Source organism: Maylandia zebra, linkage group LG15 (genome assembly GCF_041146795.1).
Source record: "Maylandia zebra isolate NMK-2024a linkage group LG15, Mzebra_GT3a, whole genome shotgun sequence".
Taxonomy (NCBI): Eukaryota; Metazoa; Chordata; class Actinopteri; order Cichliformes; family Cichlidae; genus Maylandia; species Maylandia zebra.
Window position 1 is genome coordinate 27,008,089 of NC_135181.1, and position 21,859 is coordinate 27,029,947.

General features: G+C 44.0%; 1 protein-coding gene across 4 annotated transcripts in view; it reads right to left on the reverse strand.

The window, feature by feature from the left end:
• Positions 1-5,325: 5,325 nt before the first annotated feature.
• Positions 5,326-21,859, reverse strand: part of LOC101465355 (pleckstrin homology domain-containing family G member 3) — a 31,129-nt gene continuing 14,595 nt past the window's right edge. For all 4 annotated transcript variants that reach the window (XM_076874233.1, XM_076874232.1, XM_076874231.1 and 1 more), the window contains 15 exons: positions 19,032-19,141; positions 18,326-18,395; positions 18,196-18,242; positions 17,950-18,100; positions 15,922-16,053; positions 15,107-15,289; positions 14,920-15,012; positions 14,747-14,833; positions 14,633-14,666; positions 14,433-14,534; positions 14,321-14,353; positions 13,906-13,916; positions 10,644-10,745; positions 9,004-10,462; positions 5,326-8,117 (listed from right to left, as the gene is read on the reverse strand). In XM_076874233.1, coding sequence (XP_076730348.1) covers positions 7,246-8,117; positions 9,004-10,462; positions 10,644-10,745; positions 13,906-13,916; positions 14,321-14,353; positions 14,433-14,534; positions 14,633-14,666; positions 14,747-14,833; positions 14,920-15,012; positions 15,107-15,289; positions 15,922-16,053; positions 17,950-18,100; positions 18,196-18,242; positions 18,326-18,395; positions 19,032-19,141 — 3,486 coding nt within the window. In that variant the 3' untranslated portion in view covers positions 5,326-7,245. The remainder of the gene's footprint in view (positions 8,118-9,003; positions 10,463-10,643; positions 10,746-13,905; positions 13,917-14,320; positions 14,354-14,432; positions 14,535-14,632; positions 14,667-14,746; positions 14,834-14,919; positions 15,013-15,106; positions 15,290-15,921; positions 16,054-17,949; positions 18,101-18,195; positions 18,243-18,325; positions 18,396-19,031; positions 19,142-21,859) is intronic.

Below are 21,859 nucleotides of genomic sequence, written 5' to 3' on the forward strand. Positions count from 1 at the left end.
CATTTCCTTGTTGGAAGGAAATGCAAATGTTCAATCATTAGAAGCACCAGTTCCCCCTTCCCTTGAACAAATTATTTGGAGGGCGTTAATCCACATCACTGAGGAGTAACTAGTCAACGCGACCTCTCCAAAACCCCATAAATCAGACAGTGTACACTAACCATATAATGATAGTGATTTTTCCCCATAATAAAGTAAAGTTTACCCTTGGTAGGACAAAACAAAACAAAACAAAAAAGACTTAGAGCTGTTAATATATAACCCAAAAACAATTGCGATTAAACTTAGAATGAATATTTATGTTAACATAAGTTCCACATAAATTCGAGCTCAAAATTGTATCTGTCTCTTATCAGTGACTCAATTACTGGTCGGTTATGTTGAAGCAGAGGCAGTCTTATGGAGTGTGTTAATGGTTAACCTATTATTTAACAGACTCACTGGTGATGAGCATCCTCTGCTGTTTCCTTCGGCAGATTCTTGTAGAATTTTTCAGCTTCTTGAGGTGTTGAGAAGAGGTGGATCTTTCCACCGTACAGGATCCTGAGTCTGCATGGGTTGTGCTGGAATCCCAGCCACTTAGGTAGCATGATGTTAATAAAGTCGAAGAGTGATTGTTGCCCCTCTGCTCCCTCTTTTATGCCGAAGAAACTGCATTTCAGTACGCTGTATACTGTGTATGTTGTTGTACTGACAATAAAGACCTCGAATCCTGAATCTTTATAATACTGGTGGTATAATACTGGTGACAGTGCAGAAAACACACATTCATCTGATTTTCTTTTAAGGCCCCACAGAGTTGAGATGTACAGGGTGGGCCATTTATATGGATACACCGTAATAACATGGGAATTGTTGGTGATATTAAAGTCCTGTTTGTGGCACATTAGTATACAGTAATATCCGCCGAAGGGATGTTCGACTAATGCTACTCTCCAGTGACATGCGGCAAGTGCTACGCTGTGGGCTCTTGCTGAATGAAGCTAGGTCAACCACTGATGTTTCTTCATTAGTGACAGTTTTCTTGCGTCCACATTTTGGCAAATCCAACACTGAACCAGTTTCACGAAACTTAGCAAGCAGTTTGCTGACTGTAGCATGGGAGATGGGTGGTCTCGTAGGGTGTCTTACATTGAAATCTGCTGCAATGACCCGGTTACCGCGTTCACCAGATATCAACACAATTTCGATCTGCTCCTCACGTGTTAACCTCTTCGACATGTCAATGGCTGTGAACAAAGAGAAACTTGTAAATAACTCATGAAAGAATAAAGTTACATCGAAACCAAGCACACCATTGTTTTTCTTGTGGCATTACCAATACGTTCGATGTGTCACATGGCCCTCTTCCTATTGAAAAAACAAAAGTTGTATCCAAGATGGCCGACTTCTAAATGGCCACCATGGTCACCACCCATCTTGAGGAGTTTGCCCCCTCACATATACTAATGTGCCACAAACAGGACTTTAATATCACCAACCATTCCCATGTTATTACGGTGTATCCATATAAATGGCCCACCCTGTACTTTTGTATATTGCATTATAGTTGAGCTGTGTAAGTCAGGCTTCCACATGATTCCTCTGATATTATCTGTCAACGTTGGTGAGTTTGGACAGTTAGTGAGGAGTACTGTCACTGTGCTTTTTTTTATTACTAAATCATTTAAAATTAATCAATCTATAGCTCTAGTTTTCATGTTTTGATATTATTTGCTTGTCATCCTGTGAAACAATTGATCGTTCAAATACCAGCTATAGCTGGTCCAGAACCAGCAGAACCAGCCCTCAGTGAGTTTGTTTCTGGGATGAATTTCTGATCCAGCACTGATTCTAGCAAAGTTTCCCGCCACAAGGTCAATCTACCCACAGACTTACTGCACGATGAGGCTAACAGATGCCTGTGTTAGGCCGAGACGCTCTGTGGAGGACAAATCTACTTTCTTACTGATGTCTTTTCAATGCTGAGCATATTAGCCTGTACAAAGGGAATAAATGGGCTAAACTCCACTAGAAGCACCAAATCTGTGCCATCTAACTGGCTAGCTGGAGGCAGGGCGACTTATACTATTGTATATTCAGTAAAAAGGACTAGATGTTACAGTCCCTGTTAGTGCATTGCTTTAAATGGGGAGACTCTTGAGGAATGGCTGTTATGAGGAAAGGCAGCCCAGAACCTTCACCAGTAGGCTGAAAATAAAACATTTCATTTAGTTTAAAGGTTTATGTGCAAGACAAAAACTGAAAACACTGAAAGTCACAAATGTAATGTGCATAAAACGAGAATTCAAACGTGGTGATAGCGCCAGGTGCAGATGTGTGTCACAATAACTCTGATTATCAGGGCTGAACGGGACAGGCGAAAAAACCCCCAAAAAAAACAAAAACAAGAAAAAAGAGAATAACACTGAATGTATTTAAGCATTTACAGAGCTTGTGCAAACTGCTGGATTAACCAGTACAAAAACATGAACGTTACTAATGCTGTTACTTTAGGGCAGCTGGGGTGTAAACTAGGGGTGGGTTTTGATTATCGATTTATCAATTAAAATCAATTCTGGCTTGGATAACGTGATATCAATTCATTAAAATCCTGAATCGATTTTTAAACATAAATGTATTTTGCCTAAAACGCCAGGATCTCAGGTTAAACCTCACAAAATTTCTACAACCACCAAACAGCAAAAACAGTAAATGAGAGCAGGTACATGGATTCTGCACAAAGACATAAACAAAACGCGGACCCAACGCTAAAAATCTGTTTTTTGCATTATTCGCTTATTTATTAGCAGTGTTGGGTAAGTTCCTTTAAATGATTAACTTAGTTACATTACTAGTAACTCAGTTACTTCAAGTTACTTGTTACTTTCAGAGTAACTAGTTACTAGGGAAAGTAACTTTGGTTTTACTCAGAATTCTCTTGTTAATGTGTTGCTTCCGTAACTGGATACCCAACAAGATTACCAGTCCTCTAGCTTGTTACTCGCCACAAGTGCACTGTGCCACCTACCAATAGAAAGGAAAAAATAATGTGCATATTTCCACGAGAGAAATCCCACGCCTGGACCGCCGTTGACTGTGCCAGACCCGCCCCTACGCAGTTACCAGCTGTCAGCTAAGTAAAAAGAAGATCCTGGTGTTATTTGTCTCTCTAAAACAGTTCATAACTTCCCTTCAGCTCATTCATGTCACCCAAAAGGTAAACCTATTTCTCCATCACCTGTTCAGCTCTGATGATTCAGTAAGGACATCTCCTGGTCTCCTGGGGTTTGGAATATGGGGCCTCCCTGCTGCTGCGGAGTCGGAGTGGTCTGTTTCTCCCCACCCCAGGGAAAAGGGTAACACCACCTGGGTCTGGGAGTAGCTTCCCCCTCCAGGGGCAAGGGTACCTAGACCCGGGGCTTAGAGTACGCTTGGGGAGTGTGATCGTGTGTACAGCGTCTCTTTATGTCTGTCTCCACGTTGGGTGAGTGCTGAGTAATTGCATATGAGAGCATGAGGGTGGGAATGGATGTTTGTATCTGTGTGTGCCTGTTTGTCTTTGTCCATATGTCAGGTCGGGTATCAGACGCCACCTCTCTGGGGACATCTCGGGCCCTCCAAGGTTTGGAGGCCTATCTCCCCCCACCACTTCCCCTGCCAGTGGCGGACTTCCTCAGACATCGGTGCGTTGGTGGTTCTTTGTGTCCAGGGATGGGCGTCCAGGTACACACCGGCTCACTCCTTGGTGGCTGCTTGTTGGGGCTCACTCGGGCCACTTCGGGGGTGGGGTGCCCTCGGCCTCTCGGCCTGGGGCTTGGTCACTCTGGCACCGCTGGCTGCCGGTGGAGCTGACGGGCACGTCACTGCAACCCCCCTTGGCTTCTGCTGCTGAGTGAGTCCTCATCTGGGACTCTCCTCAGCTCTTTCTGGGACAGTGGCGCGGCTGCCCCTCTGTTGGTCTTCCTTGGTCTCTTGTGTTCTGGGGGCCTCTGGATGTCTGGAGTTTTGATCTCCTCCATATCTGCTTCATGCCCTGGAGGACGGGGCTGTGCCCCCCCCCACACCCTCTAGCAGATCATTACATGAAGGAACCTTTTAAAAACAAGCGCGTTCATGCTCACAGGTGTACACACGGGTGCTCACACACACAAACTACACCCTTTTTGGCTCCTACCTCAAAGCACACTGTGCGCTGTCGATCTTGCATGCTGCAGAATGTTTAATATTTAGTATTTACTTTTTTCTTTCTCAACAGGTGATCCAGGTGATTGATATATGTATTTTTTTTGTCTGCTTATTTTGTTGTTTTTTGCCCTTTATCCCCGTCCCTCTTCTCTGCTGTTTTTCTTTCCCTCTTTCTTTCTCCCTTTTCTTTTCCTCATTCAAGTCTGTCCCATATCTAACAAGTGAAAATGAAAAATAAAATAAACAATAAAAGGTGAATCAAATAGATATTACGGCAAGGCTGGGATGGTCCATTTGGTATAGTAAATCCGTTGGGCATCTTTCTTCCCCTTTAGACAATAATTCTGATGGCAAAAGAACCAAACGGGACAGGCAAAAAAAACAAAACAAAAAAAAAACAACAACTTTGCTCTGCTTGTCTTCGTTTTTGACTGCACAATATTTTTAAGGTCATCTGATATAAAAACCGAGACCAGGAAAACCGCCTTCATGTTTTTCCTGTGTTTTATCCTCAGTTACTTTGCAACAAAGGCATCTGCTGTGATGCTTACACCTTTGATAAAGTCTCACAAGTATCAGCTTTCTTTTTATCTATAAAAATATAGATATGTACTGATAAGTACAGAATTATAATATTTCTGTCTGAGGCAAAATTTCCCCTATTCAAATCGAATCAAATCGATTCAGGACCTTGTGAATCGGAATCGAATCAATTCTAGAAATCAGTGACGATACCCAGCCCTAGTGTAAACCTTACACACTGGGTGTGTAATAAATGTCTGTACAGGCTTCTTTTACAGTATTGATGACAACCACCATCATCATCGTGGAGGGATGACGCAAAGTAATTGATGATGGTTGTCATCAATTACTTTACGTCATTCTATCATACTTAAAAAAAACAACACAAATTTAACATCAAATTATGGCGTGCACAGTGTTTATCAGCATGATAATTCTGGGTGAGTAATGTGAGAGGAGCAGTCTGAGCGCTAACGTTAGCTGGCTGCACGACTCTGAGCTTCTTCAGTATGAAATCGAGCCTGCATCCATCAACCAATGAGCAGAGTCGTTGTGACCGACAGGGATGCTGCAGGAAGAGAACTGTGTGCATGACACCAACACATAATACTGTGTACATGTAAAGAATGTACGCGCTTTTTCTTCTATATTTAGTTTTAATGCAGAACAGACGTCATACAAACACATTTGTAGACACACACGCACACATTTATAGAAAGACAGGTGATGTGTTTCTATTTACATCTGATCAAATAAATAAGGAGTAAATGACATCGTCACATTACTGTTGACAGTGGACTGAGGAGCAGGATATGCAGGTGGGAAGTCACATGTTGAAATCTGCCATGTGCCTCTGAACAAAGTGCTAGCAGCAGAGTCCAACACATGACTTATTAGGAAAATATTGACTTACATAAAATATGATGAAATACAACAAGGCACAAAAACTGAAATTCCTTTAAATATCAATTATTGAATAAACTACTAATGACTTTTACAGTTGAATATTTATGATTGTTAACAGGAAAAAGAGAACTTGGCCAAACAAAAAAAAAATCATTTGTACTTCACTTATTTACAGTTTAGTAATTACTGGACAGTTAATAAATCCATCACCTGTGTTTATTTATTTATTTTTTCTAATGAGGCAGGTTTGGGGCTCTGTGCACTGCTCTGGCTGTCGTGAACAATTACTCGTGGTTATGTCTTTAAAGTTCTAGTCACTGGAAGGAACAGTCTGACTTTAACATGGTGACCACAATCAATCAGTGTGACTGGAAGCTGATGATCAATAACTGACACTGTGTGCAGGTATCAGGTGCGTTCATGTTGGCTTCACTGAACCGTCTTCTAGTCTCAACAGTCTGAATCTATAGCAGGCGGATCCGGGAGAGGAAGTCCTGATCGTGACGAGGCTTCTCACCCCAGCCCTCAGTCACGACCAGCTTGGTCAGCTCCTCACTCTACTAGTTACCAACTCACAAAGTGCAGATCACACAAACTCTGAGGGGCTTTTCCTCTTCTTTTGGAGCCAACACATCCCCCTACAGACAGTCTAAACGCAGCCAGTCACAGAGAGTTCAATATAAAGTACCGCTCCTTTAAAGGACGGTTTGGTCTTTGTGGTTGTGTGTCACGGAGGGATTAAAGCTGCCTTCATATCAAGCAGACATTAACACAAAGAACAATCTGACCTCACCGAACGGTGGCGTTACCAACACCCCGCTGCTCCGGGTGGTCCAAATACCCCAACCAAGCTCTGGTGATTCAGAGGTGACTGTTCAAAGACTCATTATCACCAAGGAATGGGTGGTCTCTGATAAAATCACCATCAAACAAGTGAAATATGAAGGCTGTAATTTCTGCAACAAGACCTCTGAAAACAAAGAGGTGAGTCTGGTGCTGACAATGTAGACCTCCATATTTTTAAAATCCAAAAATCCATATTCTGAAATTTAAAATCAGTGATCGAGTGCTGCAGTAATTCCAAACGACTGCATCAGTCTGACCTCTGAGTCACAGGAGTTGGGGCTTCAGGGAGGTCAGGTGAAGAGGTGAAATGCTTGGCACACAGCACACACTCAACCTGGTCGCTTTTTACACCGGGAATGAATGTGAGTTTAGTGGTTAGTCCTCTCACAGTGGAGCTTTAAAGTTTAAGTTTAAGTGGCTGCAGTTTGGAGCTTTAAGTGATCCCTTAGTGTAGTCCTGATTCCACCTGGACAGAAAATGATGTAATAACCCTGTGTAAAACATGGCATCCTGCACAGAAAGGTGCTCCCATCAAGATTTCCAATAAGATATTTACATTTCTCAGATAGCAGAAAGAATTCTAACTGCAGACTTTATATACACATATGATAACTTCTTTGTTTTAATATTTCACCCCCCTGAACATTTGTGCCATTACCACATGCTAGAACAGTTTTTCCTTTCATGCTCACATAAATTAAATAATTATGTCATCATTAAAACTTGAGCAGCTTGTCATTGTTACATCTTTGGTTAGAAACTGAGAGTCGTAACATGTAGAGGAGAGCTCGGACAACTCTCTCTTCAGCTCAGGCTCTGAAACCTTTCCCTCAGGTTCTTCACGATGCTCTGCTGACCTTCCGCCTTCGGTCCTGAGGTTGATCTCGTTTTCTGGGAAACATCTTGATCAGCAGACAATGCTGTGGACTTGTTCTGCTCGGTTTTGGCCTTCAGTTCCTCCCTCTGTTGGTATTCGTCAGACTCTTGGTAGGCCCGGCACCGGTCGATGACAGCCATGATGGAGATCTTCTCTCTGCTGGTGGGTGAACGGATCTGGACGTAACTTTCATCTGTTTTGTCTCTGGCTGTTTCTTCTGGCTCTGGAAACTTCTCCATGACAATGATCTTGTGTTCGGGGTCGTTTGTTAGGGGGGCCTCAGCTGCAATGTAGTAACCGTCGTTTGCCACCTGGTCCTGGAGCTTTTGCAACTCACTCATCTGAGATTCACTCAGCCGAGGATCCAGGGAATTGGCTCTGAGGAGCCGTCTGCTGCGTTCCTCTTGGCTGGCGTTTCTGTGAGGCCTTTGTGAAGAAACCCTTCTGGGAGCTTCATCAGCGAGGAAGCAGCCTGAGGAGCAGCTGGAGTGCCTCCTCAGACTGCTGTCGAACTGCTCCGGGATGGATCGACTTCGACTGACTGCGCTCTTCTGGGAGCAGCTGTTGGCGGAGTACTTGGAACGGAGTTCCTGGACATCGGGCCAGTTGAAGCCTTCGAGGGGAGGAGGTGGACTGAGGGGGCTGCGAGAGTGAGGCCGGCCCGAGGAGACGCCCCTGGAGTTTCCCGCTGAGCTGGAGGTGAAGCCGAGGGTTAAAGACCTCACGTGGTTTACGGGACTCAGCGGCAAAGAAGTTGCCTGCTTATGAGAAACCAGCGGCAGAGTCAGGCTGGATTTACCTGCCAGAAAAAAACAAAACAAACGAAACATATTTAAATCACTCTTAAATTTGATCGTTACAGTGTTCCGATAACTGACAGAAATGATTAACAAAAGCCGTAATAATCCATAAACATATGTTTGGCTTCTACATAAATCAAACAATGGTACCACATGCAGCTGTGATATTTTACTTCAGCTTCAGGAAAGATGGGCTCATCACTTTAGGCTGTTCAGATTATAATCTGCCCCTAAGCAGCGCATTTTACCATCTTTACCTGAAGGTGGCAGTACAGTGTTATAACTACATGTGGTACCATTGTTTTTTTGTTTTTCTTTTCATGCAGCGGGTGCAGACTAAGCATGTGTGGGCAGGTTGGACTGATCGGTTGCTCAACAGGAAATGGTTTATTTAAAGAAGCAGAGTTTGCTGAAGGCAGGGCAGGCTCAGGCTGAGCAGGACTGAATATATACCCAGTTTTGCAAACACACAGAACAAACATTTACAACAATTAATCTCTTAACATCCAGCAGGTCATCGAGCCCGTGCAGGACTCAGAGTATGGTCAGGGTTAACATCACACTTTTCCCGTACATGGTATATAAAAAAAGATACATTTTTAATCCAGTCTCTCCTTTGTGTTATCACCTTACAGGTGTACTATCTGATTTTCTAAATTAGAATTTCATATAAAATGGATAGGTTGACGATCGATAACCCTAACTGTACCTCAAAAGGTCACTGATGATCTGGTGAATGTCAAGAAGTCAAAAGAGAATTAAATACAGTTTCTGAATTGCGTTGATTGAAGATTTAGTGGTCCTATGGTCACATAGACAATCAATAGATAGATTTCCTTGAGGATTGCTGGTTTGAAATGTTAAGCAGTGTGCAAAGTGACGTACCCGAACCTTCCCTCTCCTCTACCACACTGGCTAAGCTCTTCTTTCCAAATAGGAGACCCTGACTTCGCTGTCGGACCATCGGACTGGAGGTTTTGATTCGCTGACTGTACTGACGAGCCAGGTGGAGGACTTTGCTCGCCATCTTGTCCACTTCGACCACCTGGTCTGAAGCGCTACTGGGGTGGTCCTTTTCTGCCTCCACCTTCAGCTGGTTGACCTGAGGCACTGGAGCCCTGAGGACAGCAGCCTCTTCCCCAAACATCTTTAGCGTGTCCCTCACGCTTCCTGTCCGGTTCACCTCCGAGGCTTTGGGCTTGAGGGGCATAGGGCTTGTCAACTCTTCTTTGATTGTTCTGAGATCAGAAGCTCTGCTTTCTTGGGAAGAGTTTTTGGTTGGGAAAGAAAGGCCGGAGGTTCTGGAGGTTACTGCAGCTTCTTTGGTTTGATCCTGCCCTCCATCTTCACTCTGGGATCTTTTGATGTCTCGCTCCATCGCCTGCCAGATCTTAATCATTTCAGATGAAGGTTTGAAGTCTTCATCATCAGAGAGATTATCCTGCACACTTTGAGACCTGGACCCCTGGCTGCCTTCTGAATCTTCTGGATCAGTGCTTCTTTGTTCAGACTTCAAAGAGTCCAAAGAGCCACTACAGCCCATAAGATCCTGGGTGTTTTGGGGTAAAGCAGAGTGTGACTCTGCATAAGTAGGGTCCACAGTGGAGGTGGAGGAGGTCGAGGTGCTGTTGAACCGGCTGACGGAGCTCCTGACCAACCCAGATGGTATGTATGTGAGGCTCTCTCTGCGCCGAAGACTGAAAGTGGCATCTTGGTTTTCAGCATTTTCATAGTAACTTTTGATTTTCCCAATGAGCAGCTGGTCCTGCATGGACAGCATGGAGTCCCGTCTTCGTCTAATGCTTCGGTCGCTGTCAAAGAGACTGTCATCTCGAGGAGACAACATGGTCAAATCGGACCCACCGAAGGTCTCTGCAGGATCGGCAACAAAGCTGCAGAGCCGCGGAGGTCGGTCGTCTGCTTCGGCACTCAGGCTGAGGCTGCTGCCACTCCTGCTGGGTAACCGAGGTGAAGGACAACCGAGCGAGCGGGCGTCATCCTGGGCCACGGTGCCTCGCTTGATGCTGTTGGTGAAGTGCTGGGCGATGGAGCTAGCTTTGTCCAGGACGGAGGACGGGAGGATGCTGGTGGCTTCGCCTTCCTTCTCTGCTGTCTCCTTCTCGTTGTCCTCATCATCAGAGGACTCCCCACTGCTCAAGGTCTTCAAATCTGAATCAGGTGTAGCTGAGGATGGCTCCTCTGTGGGTTCTGGATCTACTTCAGGTTTCAGGTTGTCTGAATTTCGACAGGAATTGGAGATGTTGGAAGGGGTCGGATCAGTGAAATGTTCTGGTTCTGAGATTGGTTCAGACATCTTCTCCTGTGGTAGCTTCTCTACTGCTGGCTGGACAGGACAAAAACACAGAAGCAGTAATTAGAGGTGGGAAATACAGCCATGATGCAAGAGATTACGACCACCTGCAAACACCCCCCACCCCTCAAAATCAACAAGCACTGACAGCCCAGAGATTGGGCGATCTGGAGATGGCCTCACAACTGCAAGTCAGCGACTGAGTGTTACTTACCTGCTTAGGTGTCGGCTCGGTGCCACCTGGCTCTTCTTCTTCAGGGAGTTGTCCATTTTCTTTGTTAGAGTTGTCTGAAGAGACGCTGCCTCCCTCTGTCTCCTTCAGCAAAAAACAAACAGAACAGGAAGTCAAGAAATGCTGGAGGAAAAGAAAAGTTTTTATAATATGATTTAAAAAAAATCAAACCAAGAAGTCATTAGTGTCGTTCATGGAAAAGCTTCTTACTCGGTTTTAAAGAGTGTTTGTTATTATTGTGTGAACTGAACCTTTATTTATTACATGATACAGAGCAGCCATCAATGCAAATCAATGCAACAAAACTTTGAGAGGCAGCAGCAAATGTCCAGTTCATCCAACCACACCTAGAAACACGGAATCACCAATCGTATTCATGCTCACAGCACTAAAGACAAAGATGGATGTAAAGCTGCAGGACGAATGTTCGAAGAAGCTCCCAGAGGAAAAAAAACAACAAAACAACAACTTTTAAACTTTGCAAAGATAAAAAGCCAAAATCAGTCAAAGAGCTGTTCTCATTCTTTAATACGACAGGAACAGTTTTTGGGAAGTCTTTGTTTGTTTGTTCTCCAGAGTCGGGTGTTTCAGTGCATACAGACAACCTTCGCTTAGCAAAAACATTTGATCCAAGAAAAACTGTCAGTGTGCCTCATTAATCTGCTCACATTTCACATTTCTGTTTACAATAAACAACTTCTAAAGTCAATGTCCCCAACTGAAGGAGGCACTGAAGGAGGTACTGACGGAGACACTGCAGGAGGCACAGAAGTCAATGAGATTATTTCTCAGTGTGAAAATGTAGAGCACTCGTGTTGTTGGAAAACATAACAGAAAATGCTTTTGTGGTTAAAGGAGGTTGTTTTTCCCGCTGCTGTGGAATAATGTGCACGCCCGGGATTGCTACAATACAGCGCTGGTGTCCTGACCTGGTACTGATGTCATTCAGACATCAAACTGATGTCATGATCAACAAACCAAATAATGTTCCAGACACTGACCACAGTATGGCCTTCAGTGAAAAGATTACGGTGGGCAGCTGGGTATTTTTCAGCTGAAGCACTTTGCATGAGGTATGTGGCATGGACCTGTTCTTTATTTCCACCTTTGAAAAGCAAACATGGGACATAATATTTGGGCAGCTGGCTCAGCGACTTTGGGCTGTACAGACACTGTGAGCTGCATTCATATCAGCAACCAACCTAAAAACAGGACCTGGTTGCTCACGTCCTCACAGAGACTCTCACAGACTTCTTCCTAAGTTACACCTGTTGGTGTCATGGTCCTGGGTCGTGTGACCCAGTGTGTTATGTTTAGCCTATTTTGATGTTTATTGTTTGTTTAGGTTCTCTAAGGTAGTCCAGCCATTTGTATATATTACCCTTGCATTAAGTCTCCCTTGCCCTTCGTGTGTTTATGTCTGTGTGTCTTGTACTGTCAAGTTCATGCTGTCAGCTATGTCATCTCCCCTGTACTAAGTTTCCCTGGGTCATGAGTCCTGTCTGCGTGGTTATGTTTAGTTCTTGTCGTGTCTAATTTCCATGTTTCCTGTTTTACTTTGTAAGTCTGTATTCATTGTCAGTGTATTCAGTTGCACCCTCCTGTCCTGTCATTAGGTTCATGTGTGTCAGCTGTGATCCCATGTGTGGCCACTTCCCCTGATCATCCCTCATGTGTATTTAGTCTCTGTGTTTCATGTAGTCTGCGTCGCGTCATCTGTGTTATCTCCCCTACCCCTTGTCATAGTTCCCCAGCCTTAACTAGTCCTAGTTTGTACTTTGTTTAGCCATAGTTTTCCCAGTCTATGTTCAGGTTTTCCCTCAGTTGCTTTGCTGCCTTGTTCCTTAAGTCTTCGGCCCTCAATAAAGGCTCGCCTTCTGTTAAGTCCGGTTTTGTGTCCTCACCTCTGTTTGCTCTTGGGTCCTCCACTCACTCCACACGGTCTGCCCCGGCGGTCCGTGACAGTTGGTGTGTGAATTAGCTAACCAACTAGCCATCAGAACAAGAGCATACTGCTTGTTTTTAAGTCTCTTATAATGGATTAGAACTAGTAGAACGCTTAGGTCAGGTGATAAGTTGCTTCTGATTGTTCCTAGAAGCAGACTAAGACACAGAGGTGACCGGGCCTTTGCGATTGCTGTGCCTAAACTTTGGACCAGTCTGCCTCTTCAAATTAGGATCTCTCCAACACTCGACATTTTTAAATCCCGTCTGAAAACACATCCTTACTCCCTAACTTTTAACTGTGACTGAGTTTTTGTTTTGTTCTCGTTGTGTCTTTGTTTCACTTTTTAGTTTGTACAGCACTTTGGTCAACTGTGTTGTTTTTAAATGTGCTTATAGATAAACAGATTGATAAGATTCACAGAGGTTAGGACTTTAGAGATGATGACTGAGGTCATGAGTGCTCATAAAACCTCAACATCTTTCTGATTTGATATATGTGAGGTTTTAACAAAGCTAGCCTAGCAGTTTGCTGTTGCTTCCAGTCTTTGTACTAATCTAAACTAAACCTTTTGCAAAGAAAGTGACCCATCTGAAACAATCTGACTGAAGGAAAACAAAAAACAATGAATTTCATCCAAATATTGTCAGTTCCTTTAAACGCTGCCCCATGTGGTCACCCTGCGGTAGTTAAGTGTGTTGAACCCAAGCATGCAGCTCGGCTAGTGTTAGATGCCCATGAAGCAGTTACTTTGAGCTCCACAGCAGCATCCTTGTAGCGCATTACAGGGGCTGCGGGTGATGAAGACTGGGCTGGCACCGGAAAGCCTCACCGTCCCCGCGGCGGAAAAGAAGGCCTGGACAGTGACGTGCCAGCAGGAGATGGCAGCGAGCACGGAGCTAGCAAAGTCGTCTACCTGCTTGTCCTCCAGCAGAGCATCATCCAACTGACCCGCCTCTTCCACGCTGCACAGCAGGCGCTCTAGCGAGTCCTTCCTGCTGCCGAGCTCCGCCTCCTCCTCCGTGACAGACTCCCCCAGCATGCTGCTGCTGACGGTGGCCCGCAGAGAGCGCCTGTCATCTGAGCACTGCAGGACGTCACACACTATCATGTTTCTGCTTCCTAAAACTAAAGTGTGGCTCTGATAGCAGGACTGAGCCTCAGTAACCCTCACCGAAACATCGCTCATAAGAACACATCAGAAAGTTCACAGAGTCATAAACAGAAGAAAACAGAAGAAACAGTCTTTAAATCTGAGCAACAGCAAGCAGGCGTGTGTTCAATGAGTTTGGGTCTTACCTCCAGCAGCGCTGAGAGTCCAGCAGGGGATTCAGCAGAAGAACAAGAGCAAAAAGATTTGTTAGACACAACAGCTTTACCGGTTAACATCTGCAGCTTTAATCAGCCCAGAGAGCAACAGGCCTCAGAATCCTCACAGTGTTTTCTACCATGCTAACCCTTATTAGGTCCACAGCGGGTCAATCTGTTAGAGTCCAGACATTTTATTGAATTTTGCCCGAAATAAACATCTGCAAAATATTATAAGAGATAACCTAGAGGTCCAAATGCATGTCTGAGAAGGAAATCTAAAACCTGGGCAGAATACAACCTAAACAAAAACGTTCCAAGAGAAACTACTATGAGGACAAAAGTCACAAAAGTGGACATACTGATCAAAGATTTATCAAAATCGATTTCAATGAAATGACTTTACCTTTGTTGCTTTTCAGGGTTTGTTTGATTGGCTCTGGAGAAGAAACAAAACTGGTCGTTACACATCAATAACAACAAGATACCTTGATCAGTAATCCAGGTAATCTGATTACCTGACTGTCGGCGGCCCTGACGAGCATCTCGTGGGAACTCGTCAGAGTGGCAGGATGTGGCTTTCTTCAGGCGCTCAGGACTGTAACGGTACTTGGAAGGATCTACAGGGAAGCAACAACAACACAGAGGAGCATTTCATCACATCCTTATTAATCTTTGCTTTTATTAATCTTCTACAGCAGAAGAGATGTTTACTCACAGATGGAGTCCATCTCCAGGATAGCTTCTTTTGCCTGAAAGACACAACTAACCATTACTGGTGTCTGCACTGGTCACCTGGAGCGAAATGGGTGAGTATACTGATGCTTCTGACCTTCTGTGGGATGATGGCTTGGTGGTTTTCCACAATGATGCGTTTGATGTGATGAGCCCAGAGCTTCTTCTCCTCCACCGTCTTAGCCTGAAACATTAAAAGACAAAAACACGGAGTGAACTCCGATCCTCTCAGGCTTAAATATGTTGGCTGGCGGGTGGAGGTCGACTCACCTGGACGGTGTGAGGCTGTTTGGGGTTTTTGTAATGCATGACGCTGAAACTCAGGGAGTCTTTGGCGTTTTCGTTGAGCGTCAGTGTGGAGCACTGAAACCAAGAGACAGAACTAAGAATCAAACCTGCACTTAAAACAAAGACCTGAAAACCTGCAGCTCTTAGATGTTTGTCTGCTGCCACTCACAGAGATGTGCGTCTTGTAGACATAGTGCTCGCCGCGACGTTTGGTGATGAGCAGCACCCGGTCAAAGAGAAAGAGCGTTCTTTCATTTCTGGCTCGATGGACCTTGAAGTTTCCCTCCAGAACTAATTCTCCGTATGTGGTGAGATCAGGACCTTTCCAGTTTAGCAGCAGTGACTGAACCTCCTGAAGAACCAAACACAGAAACACTCAGACACTCCAGCCTTTGGTTGTTTTGGTTTGTTTTTAAGGAAGGAAGCCCTGAAACAACTTTGTAGAAAAAGAAAGTTCAACCTTTCCAGATTTAATTTCCTTTATCAGAGCAATTCAGTGCAGGGCTTCCTGTTTGAAAATGTCACCACTGGGAGCAAACTCTCTCTAAACTGTCACAAGATGTCAGAGCTAATAAATAGTTCTTATCTGGGACACGCCTCTCTTACATTTACCTTCTGATAAGAACTTCATCTGCACAGCCTAAAAACAGGAATGTATTCATTTAAAGTTATTTTCTATAATAATAATAATAATAATAATAATAATAATAATAATAATAATAATGTATACTTTATTGATCCCAGTGGGGAAATTCCTCTTTGCATTTAACCCATTCACCATTGGGTGCCCGGGAACAGTGTGTAGGGACGGTACTTTGCTCAGGGGTACCTCAGGGTAGCCGTTCAGTGGATTCAAACCCTCAACCTTCCGATCGTGGGGCCGCTGCTCTACCTACTGAGCTATCCCTACCCCAATATTTTCTTTTCACTTTATAGTCATAATTACAGTGTGTATAGAAAAAACTTTGTTTTGCCATTAGTTACCTGGAGTCGGACAGCATGTTCGTGTTTTCTCTTCATGTCATTAATGTACCATGCCACTCCCGTCATAGTGTAGAGAGCCTCCTCTACCACCTCATAACCGTCATCCTCTGGGTCAAAATGCTTCTCTATCTCCTAAAGAAAACCATTACAAACACCAACAAATCAGCATAAAGTCATGTTCAGTTTAACCCGTTCATGCATGAATTATGACAACCTCAATCTGGATATTTTTCTTAAGTATTTTTATTCATTTTTAGGCATGAAAAAAAATAATTTTGAACTTCATTATTTTTTAAACACTTAGGTGGACAACTGTGTATGGAGTGACACATCAGTGTCTAATGTAGTGGTTTATGTGCAAGTATACCATCAACACTGACACAAATACCTGAAAACAGCCTTTGGATAGCTGTCCACTGTAGTCACCACTATACATGAAAAGGTTAAAACATACAATTTTATGCAGATGATACCAATTTATTTATGTAAAATGAAAGAGACACGATCACGCTGTAGCTTCAAACCAAATAACCAAAAAGTCTGACAAATATTCCCCAATACATGCTTGAAAGTATATATAGTCTAAAAAATAAAAGAAGACTCCCAAAAGGTTGATTCTGTTCATCTGGACGTTTTCAGTGGGAGAAATCATCACTTATCCAAGTGACTTCTTCAGTCTCAGCTGACTGCAGGTTTCCCCAATTTTATAAACAGTACATTTGCACAATAACTGAAATGTTCACTGAATGAACAATGGGCTGTGAGGTCAGTTCGTTGATCATTAATATGAAAATTGTCATGACCATGGATCAACAACCATTAATCAATGAACACTGATCAAAACCTATTGATCAATGGCCACAAGTACCATTCACAGAGAGTTCGGGAATGGCTGCAATCACAGCATTGTAAGATGGTGACAGATGTACCTTTAGGCCCCCTCCTCAATTCAGAGATGGGCTTTCCCTTTTCATGTGGCCTCCTTGACTCCCCGCTCAAACCAGCATTCCTCCCTGTCCATGATGTGTACATCCTCATCTTTTTAATGAAGACTGAAGGAGTCTTCATTAAAGAGACTCCCTCTTATTAGATTATTCTGTTATTATATGTTACCTTATATATGTAATCAAAGTAGTTGAATTAGAATACTGCTGTAGATCATATTATACCCTTTAATATAGAGTGTGTGAGCTGTATGTAGTTTAGTTCTCATTATACTTTTGAGTTAACAGAACATATTCACATATTAGTTCATTAGATAAATGTGCATCACTCTGTATCCTTGATCTGCTGGGAATGTGTTACACTGTTTTCTTGACATGTTCTATTGTTGAATCATGAAGAGAAGGAGACTCTGTGTCTAAGACAGGGGAGATAGACAGACCACATTCCATACCCCCACCTTAGAAAGCAGAGAAACAACTGCCGAGGTCATAACTTAGGCGCTGTAACGGAGAAAGAATGTGATGTTTTGGCTTTTACGACTAGATGGGGGCCACTAGAGACTATAAAAAGCTGAGCAACCCGTCACCATTTTGAGACTTGCTGTGACCCTCTTCAGGCATGTCTCCCCATCATGATGGTCCTTATGCTCTTAAGTGTTGAATTGTATGGAAATAAATGATTGTTGATTGAGCATAAATACACCGAGTATTGTCCTTCCTTCAGCCCAAAGATTCAAAGAATTGGGAGATTTCAACACTCTCAACCCAAACGAATCATCCACATCTGGAAGTTTTTTCCAAATACCGTGGATATCCACTCAAAATTCACTTATGTGTTGCTCATATAGTTTTCAGTTAGTTGGCTAAAAAAAAATATAACTAAGAAGATAACTTCTGCTTTCACACCAGGAAATGTCTGAAGACACTTTAACTCTGACTGATCCTCCGGGAATGTGTGTGTGTCTTCGTGTGAAATGTGATGTAAACGTGGCCTTAGACATATTTGCTTCATCTCAGTCCTCTGGTCTATTTCTACAGGTTTGGATGCAGGTGTAACTGGTTGTCAGGTGTGCTGGTGTGGTACCTGTAGCAGCAGGTGGTATTTAAGGATCCTCTGAACAGGTTTGAGCAGGTATGAACCCAGAGGCAGCGAACGTTTAAGCGAGGACTGGCGGTCCCGGAAAAATTTGGCAAGAGATTTGTTCCTCATGCACTCCGTCAGCGCCGCCACCGAACTGCAACAGGAGAGAGGAGACAGACAAGTGTGGACAGGTCAATGTGAATGAGACAAGGTTTTTAAAATGTGCTCGAAACCTAACGTATGGCTTACTTTGGGTAGTTGGTGCAGTACTGTGTGTAGATGTCAAAGTACTCGCTCTGAAATACAACAAGCCAAGAGTTTTATCAGCCGCTGCTTGTACGAACCATCCTCACCCAAATCCAATCAGATCTGGTCTCACCTTGATGACGAAGCACCTGGCGATGGCGACGGGGTCGTTGTCACACTGGTCGAGATCCTGAAGCAGCTCGCTGTGAACAGGAAACACTGTCACCGTGGCGACCCCAGCAACAACAACGCTTTGCATGTCACCAGGAGCAAACCAAAGGAAACCTGAAGTTTTTCTCTCGTTTCAGCAGTTTCCTTGGTTCTCACTTCAGAGTCTGAATCCTAACGCTCATTTTAATATTTCATGATGTTTTTCTGATGTTTTGGAGTTTTTACCTTTAACCATGAAGGCAGACAAGAAGGAGGGAGGAGAGCAGACGAATGACATGCAGTGAAAGTCTCTGTTACCTTCTACTCGAATGACTCGACTAACACTAAACCAAAGGCTGACATCATGGTGGTCATGGTTATTTTTATATATACGATCTGGTTTGTGTTACGGTGTTCGTCTGTGGCTGCACCGTTCAGGAGTGAAAATGGGTGAAACGGTTTGTTCATATTTAACCTGCTGAATCGTTCCTAAACATGAAGGCACTCAAAGTCACAGCAAACAGAGCACTCCATGTTGTGCAGTAGAACAGCGCCGGTCTGCAAAGCAAACTCACCCCTCGACAGGAAACAGAGAGCGCTGACATGGGGGAGACGTAACATCAACGTTAACCGTTTTAGACAAAATATCGTGCTATGATAACGGACACATTAAACTTTATCTTCTTCACCTGTTGAACTCGTAGATGTCCTCGATGTTTCCAAAGAGAGCGCAGACCAGCTCAGGACGGATCGACAGATCCGACTGGTCGGACTGATCGATGATGTGAGCCAGGTAGTCCTGCAGGGTAGGAGGGAGAGGTTAGTAGAGTGGACGGAAGGAAGGAAGAGACAAGCAGGGAAGAAGAGGATAAGAGGAAGTGACAGAAAGGTCAGGGGTCACTTTTTAAAAAGCTCAGCGTCAAATAAAACACCCTTTAAAATAAACTGGAATGTTTCCATTTCTCCAACAGGAGGCAGACTGAACGCTCACTGAGCTATACCACAGTAATCTGATTACTTCTGGCTTGATCAGAGATGCAGACTGTTTAACTCCTCTCTGGAGGGGAGAGGGAGGGGAAACAGGAGGACAAAGGAGGGGGGAACAACTAAGCTGTAGTGCCTCTTCACTTCACTGTGCAATACCTTTTGTGCAATACTTTTGTTAATAGTCAATGGTGCAATAGACTCCAAACTTGAAATGTGCAATTCACTTGTATCTTTATTTTTATTCCTATTTATCCCCTTCGTATATTTTATTTATATATGTCTCTGTATTTATATTTATTTATATATATATATATATATATACACATATATATATATACACACATACATATATACACATATACACACATATATATATACATATATATATATATATATATATATATATATGTGTATATATATATATATATATATATATATATATATATATATATATATATATATATATATATATATATATATATATATACATACATACATACATACATATATATATATATATATATATATATACACATATATATATATATATATATATATATATATATATATATATATATATATATATATATATATATATATATATATATATATATCTCTCATGTCTGTATCATGTCTGCTAAGCGAGCCTACCGCAGACATGAGCGAGACAGATAAATATGAAGGCATGCCGGCTCGGACGTCGCCCGGATCAACAAGGTCCGCGTCAGGTGTTGAGGAACCAGGGCACCCTGACGAAAAGTGGGCTACTGGAACAAGAAGGCATCGTTGTTGGAATGCTACTACGCAAGTAACCCCGGCGGAAGGGGCTACATGAATAGGATGACGGACCTATGGATTCTTCGACTGCTCTCACAGCTAGAGATTGACGAGGTACAACACAAATGCTACGGCAAGGAGGAGTCAGGACGCCAGGTCAGGGGGGAGATATCATCACCCCCACCCGAGATTGGGTACATAGCCCCTCCATGGAGAAGGAGGCTAGATCAAAGTAGCACGGAGGGAGGTTAGCCAACTAACGGAGTTGCAGAAAGGTGCGACAAAGAAGGTGCATAAGAAATACAGCAAGCTGTCCATACCTGAGGCCTTGGAAACTGCCAAGCAAAGACTCACAGCCTTGGCCAGCCGCTTGAGGAGGTACACCAGAGAGATAGAAGGCAGGAGAATAAACCAGCTGTTCTCCACAGAACCAGCAAAGGTGTACTCTCAGTGGCAAGGGAACAATAATAAGAGAACAGCACCACCAAGGCTGGAGACGGAGCAATACTGGAAGAGCATATGGGAGAAGGACGCAACCCATAACGGCAATGCTCAGTGGCTAGTGGATCTGAGGGCGACCTCCCTGAACAGGGTCCAGTAACCATCACAGTGGCAGATATCCAAGGAAGGGTCTCCAGTATGAAGAGTTGGACAGCACCAGGGCCCGACATGGTTCACGCCTACTGGCTAAAGAAGCTGACTGCATTCCACGAGCGTCTGGCAGCACAAATGAACCAGCTGCTAGTTAACGAGAGACACCCGGAATGGCTAACCGAAGGTCGGACGGTCCTGATCCCCAAGGACCCCAAGAAGGGACCGGTCCCCTCCAACTACCGACCAATAACCTGCCTCAGTACTACATGGAAGCTCCTGTCAGGCATCATATCGGCTAAGATGAACAGGCACATGGGTCAATACATGAGTGGGACACAGAAAGGAATTGGCAAGAATACCAGAGGCGCAAAACACCAGCTACTGGTAGACAGAACAGTCAGCCGAGACTGCAAGACCAGACTGACCAACCTGTGCACTGCCTGGATTGATTACAAGAAGGCCTATGACTCAATGCCCCACAGCTGGATACTGGAATGCCTAGAATTGTACAAGATCAATGGGATCCTGGCGTACAACACTAGAGGCCAACTCCAAGCCCATAGCACAAGTCACCATCAAGTGCGGGATCTACCAAGGAGATGCTCTGTCCCCACTGCTGTTCTGCATAGGCCTGAACCCCCTCAGTGAGATCATTAACAAGACTGGATAGGTAGTCAGAACTGAGGGGATTGAACTACCAGAAGGCAACATTGCAGACATAGAGGACAGTTACAAGTACCTGGGGATCCCGCAGGCAAATGGGAACCATGAAGAGGGCGCTAGAAAGGCTGCAACCACCAAGTACCTGCAGAGGGTCAGGCAAGTCCTGAGGAGTCAGCTGAATGGTAAGAACAAGATCCGGGCCATCAACACGTACGCCCTGCCCGTGATCAGGTACCCTGCTGGGGTAATAGGCTGGCCAAAGGAGGAGATAGAAGCCACTGACATAAAGACAAGAAAGCTCCTTACCATGCATGGAGGGTTTCACCCCAAGTCCAGCACCCTGAGGCAGTACGCTAAGCGGAAGGAAGGGGGCCGGGGACTGGTGAGTGTCAGCACCACAGTCCAGGATGAGACAACGAACATCCAAGAATACATTGGGAAGATGGCCCCAACTGACCGAGTGCTCAGTGAATACCTCAGGCAGCAGAAACCCAAG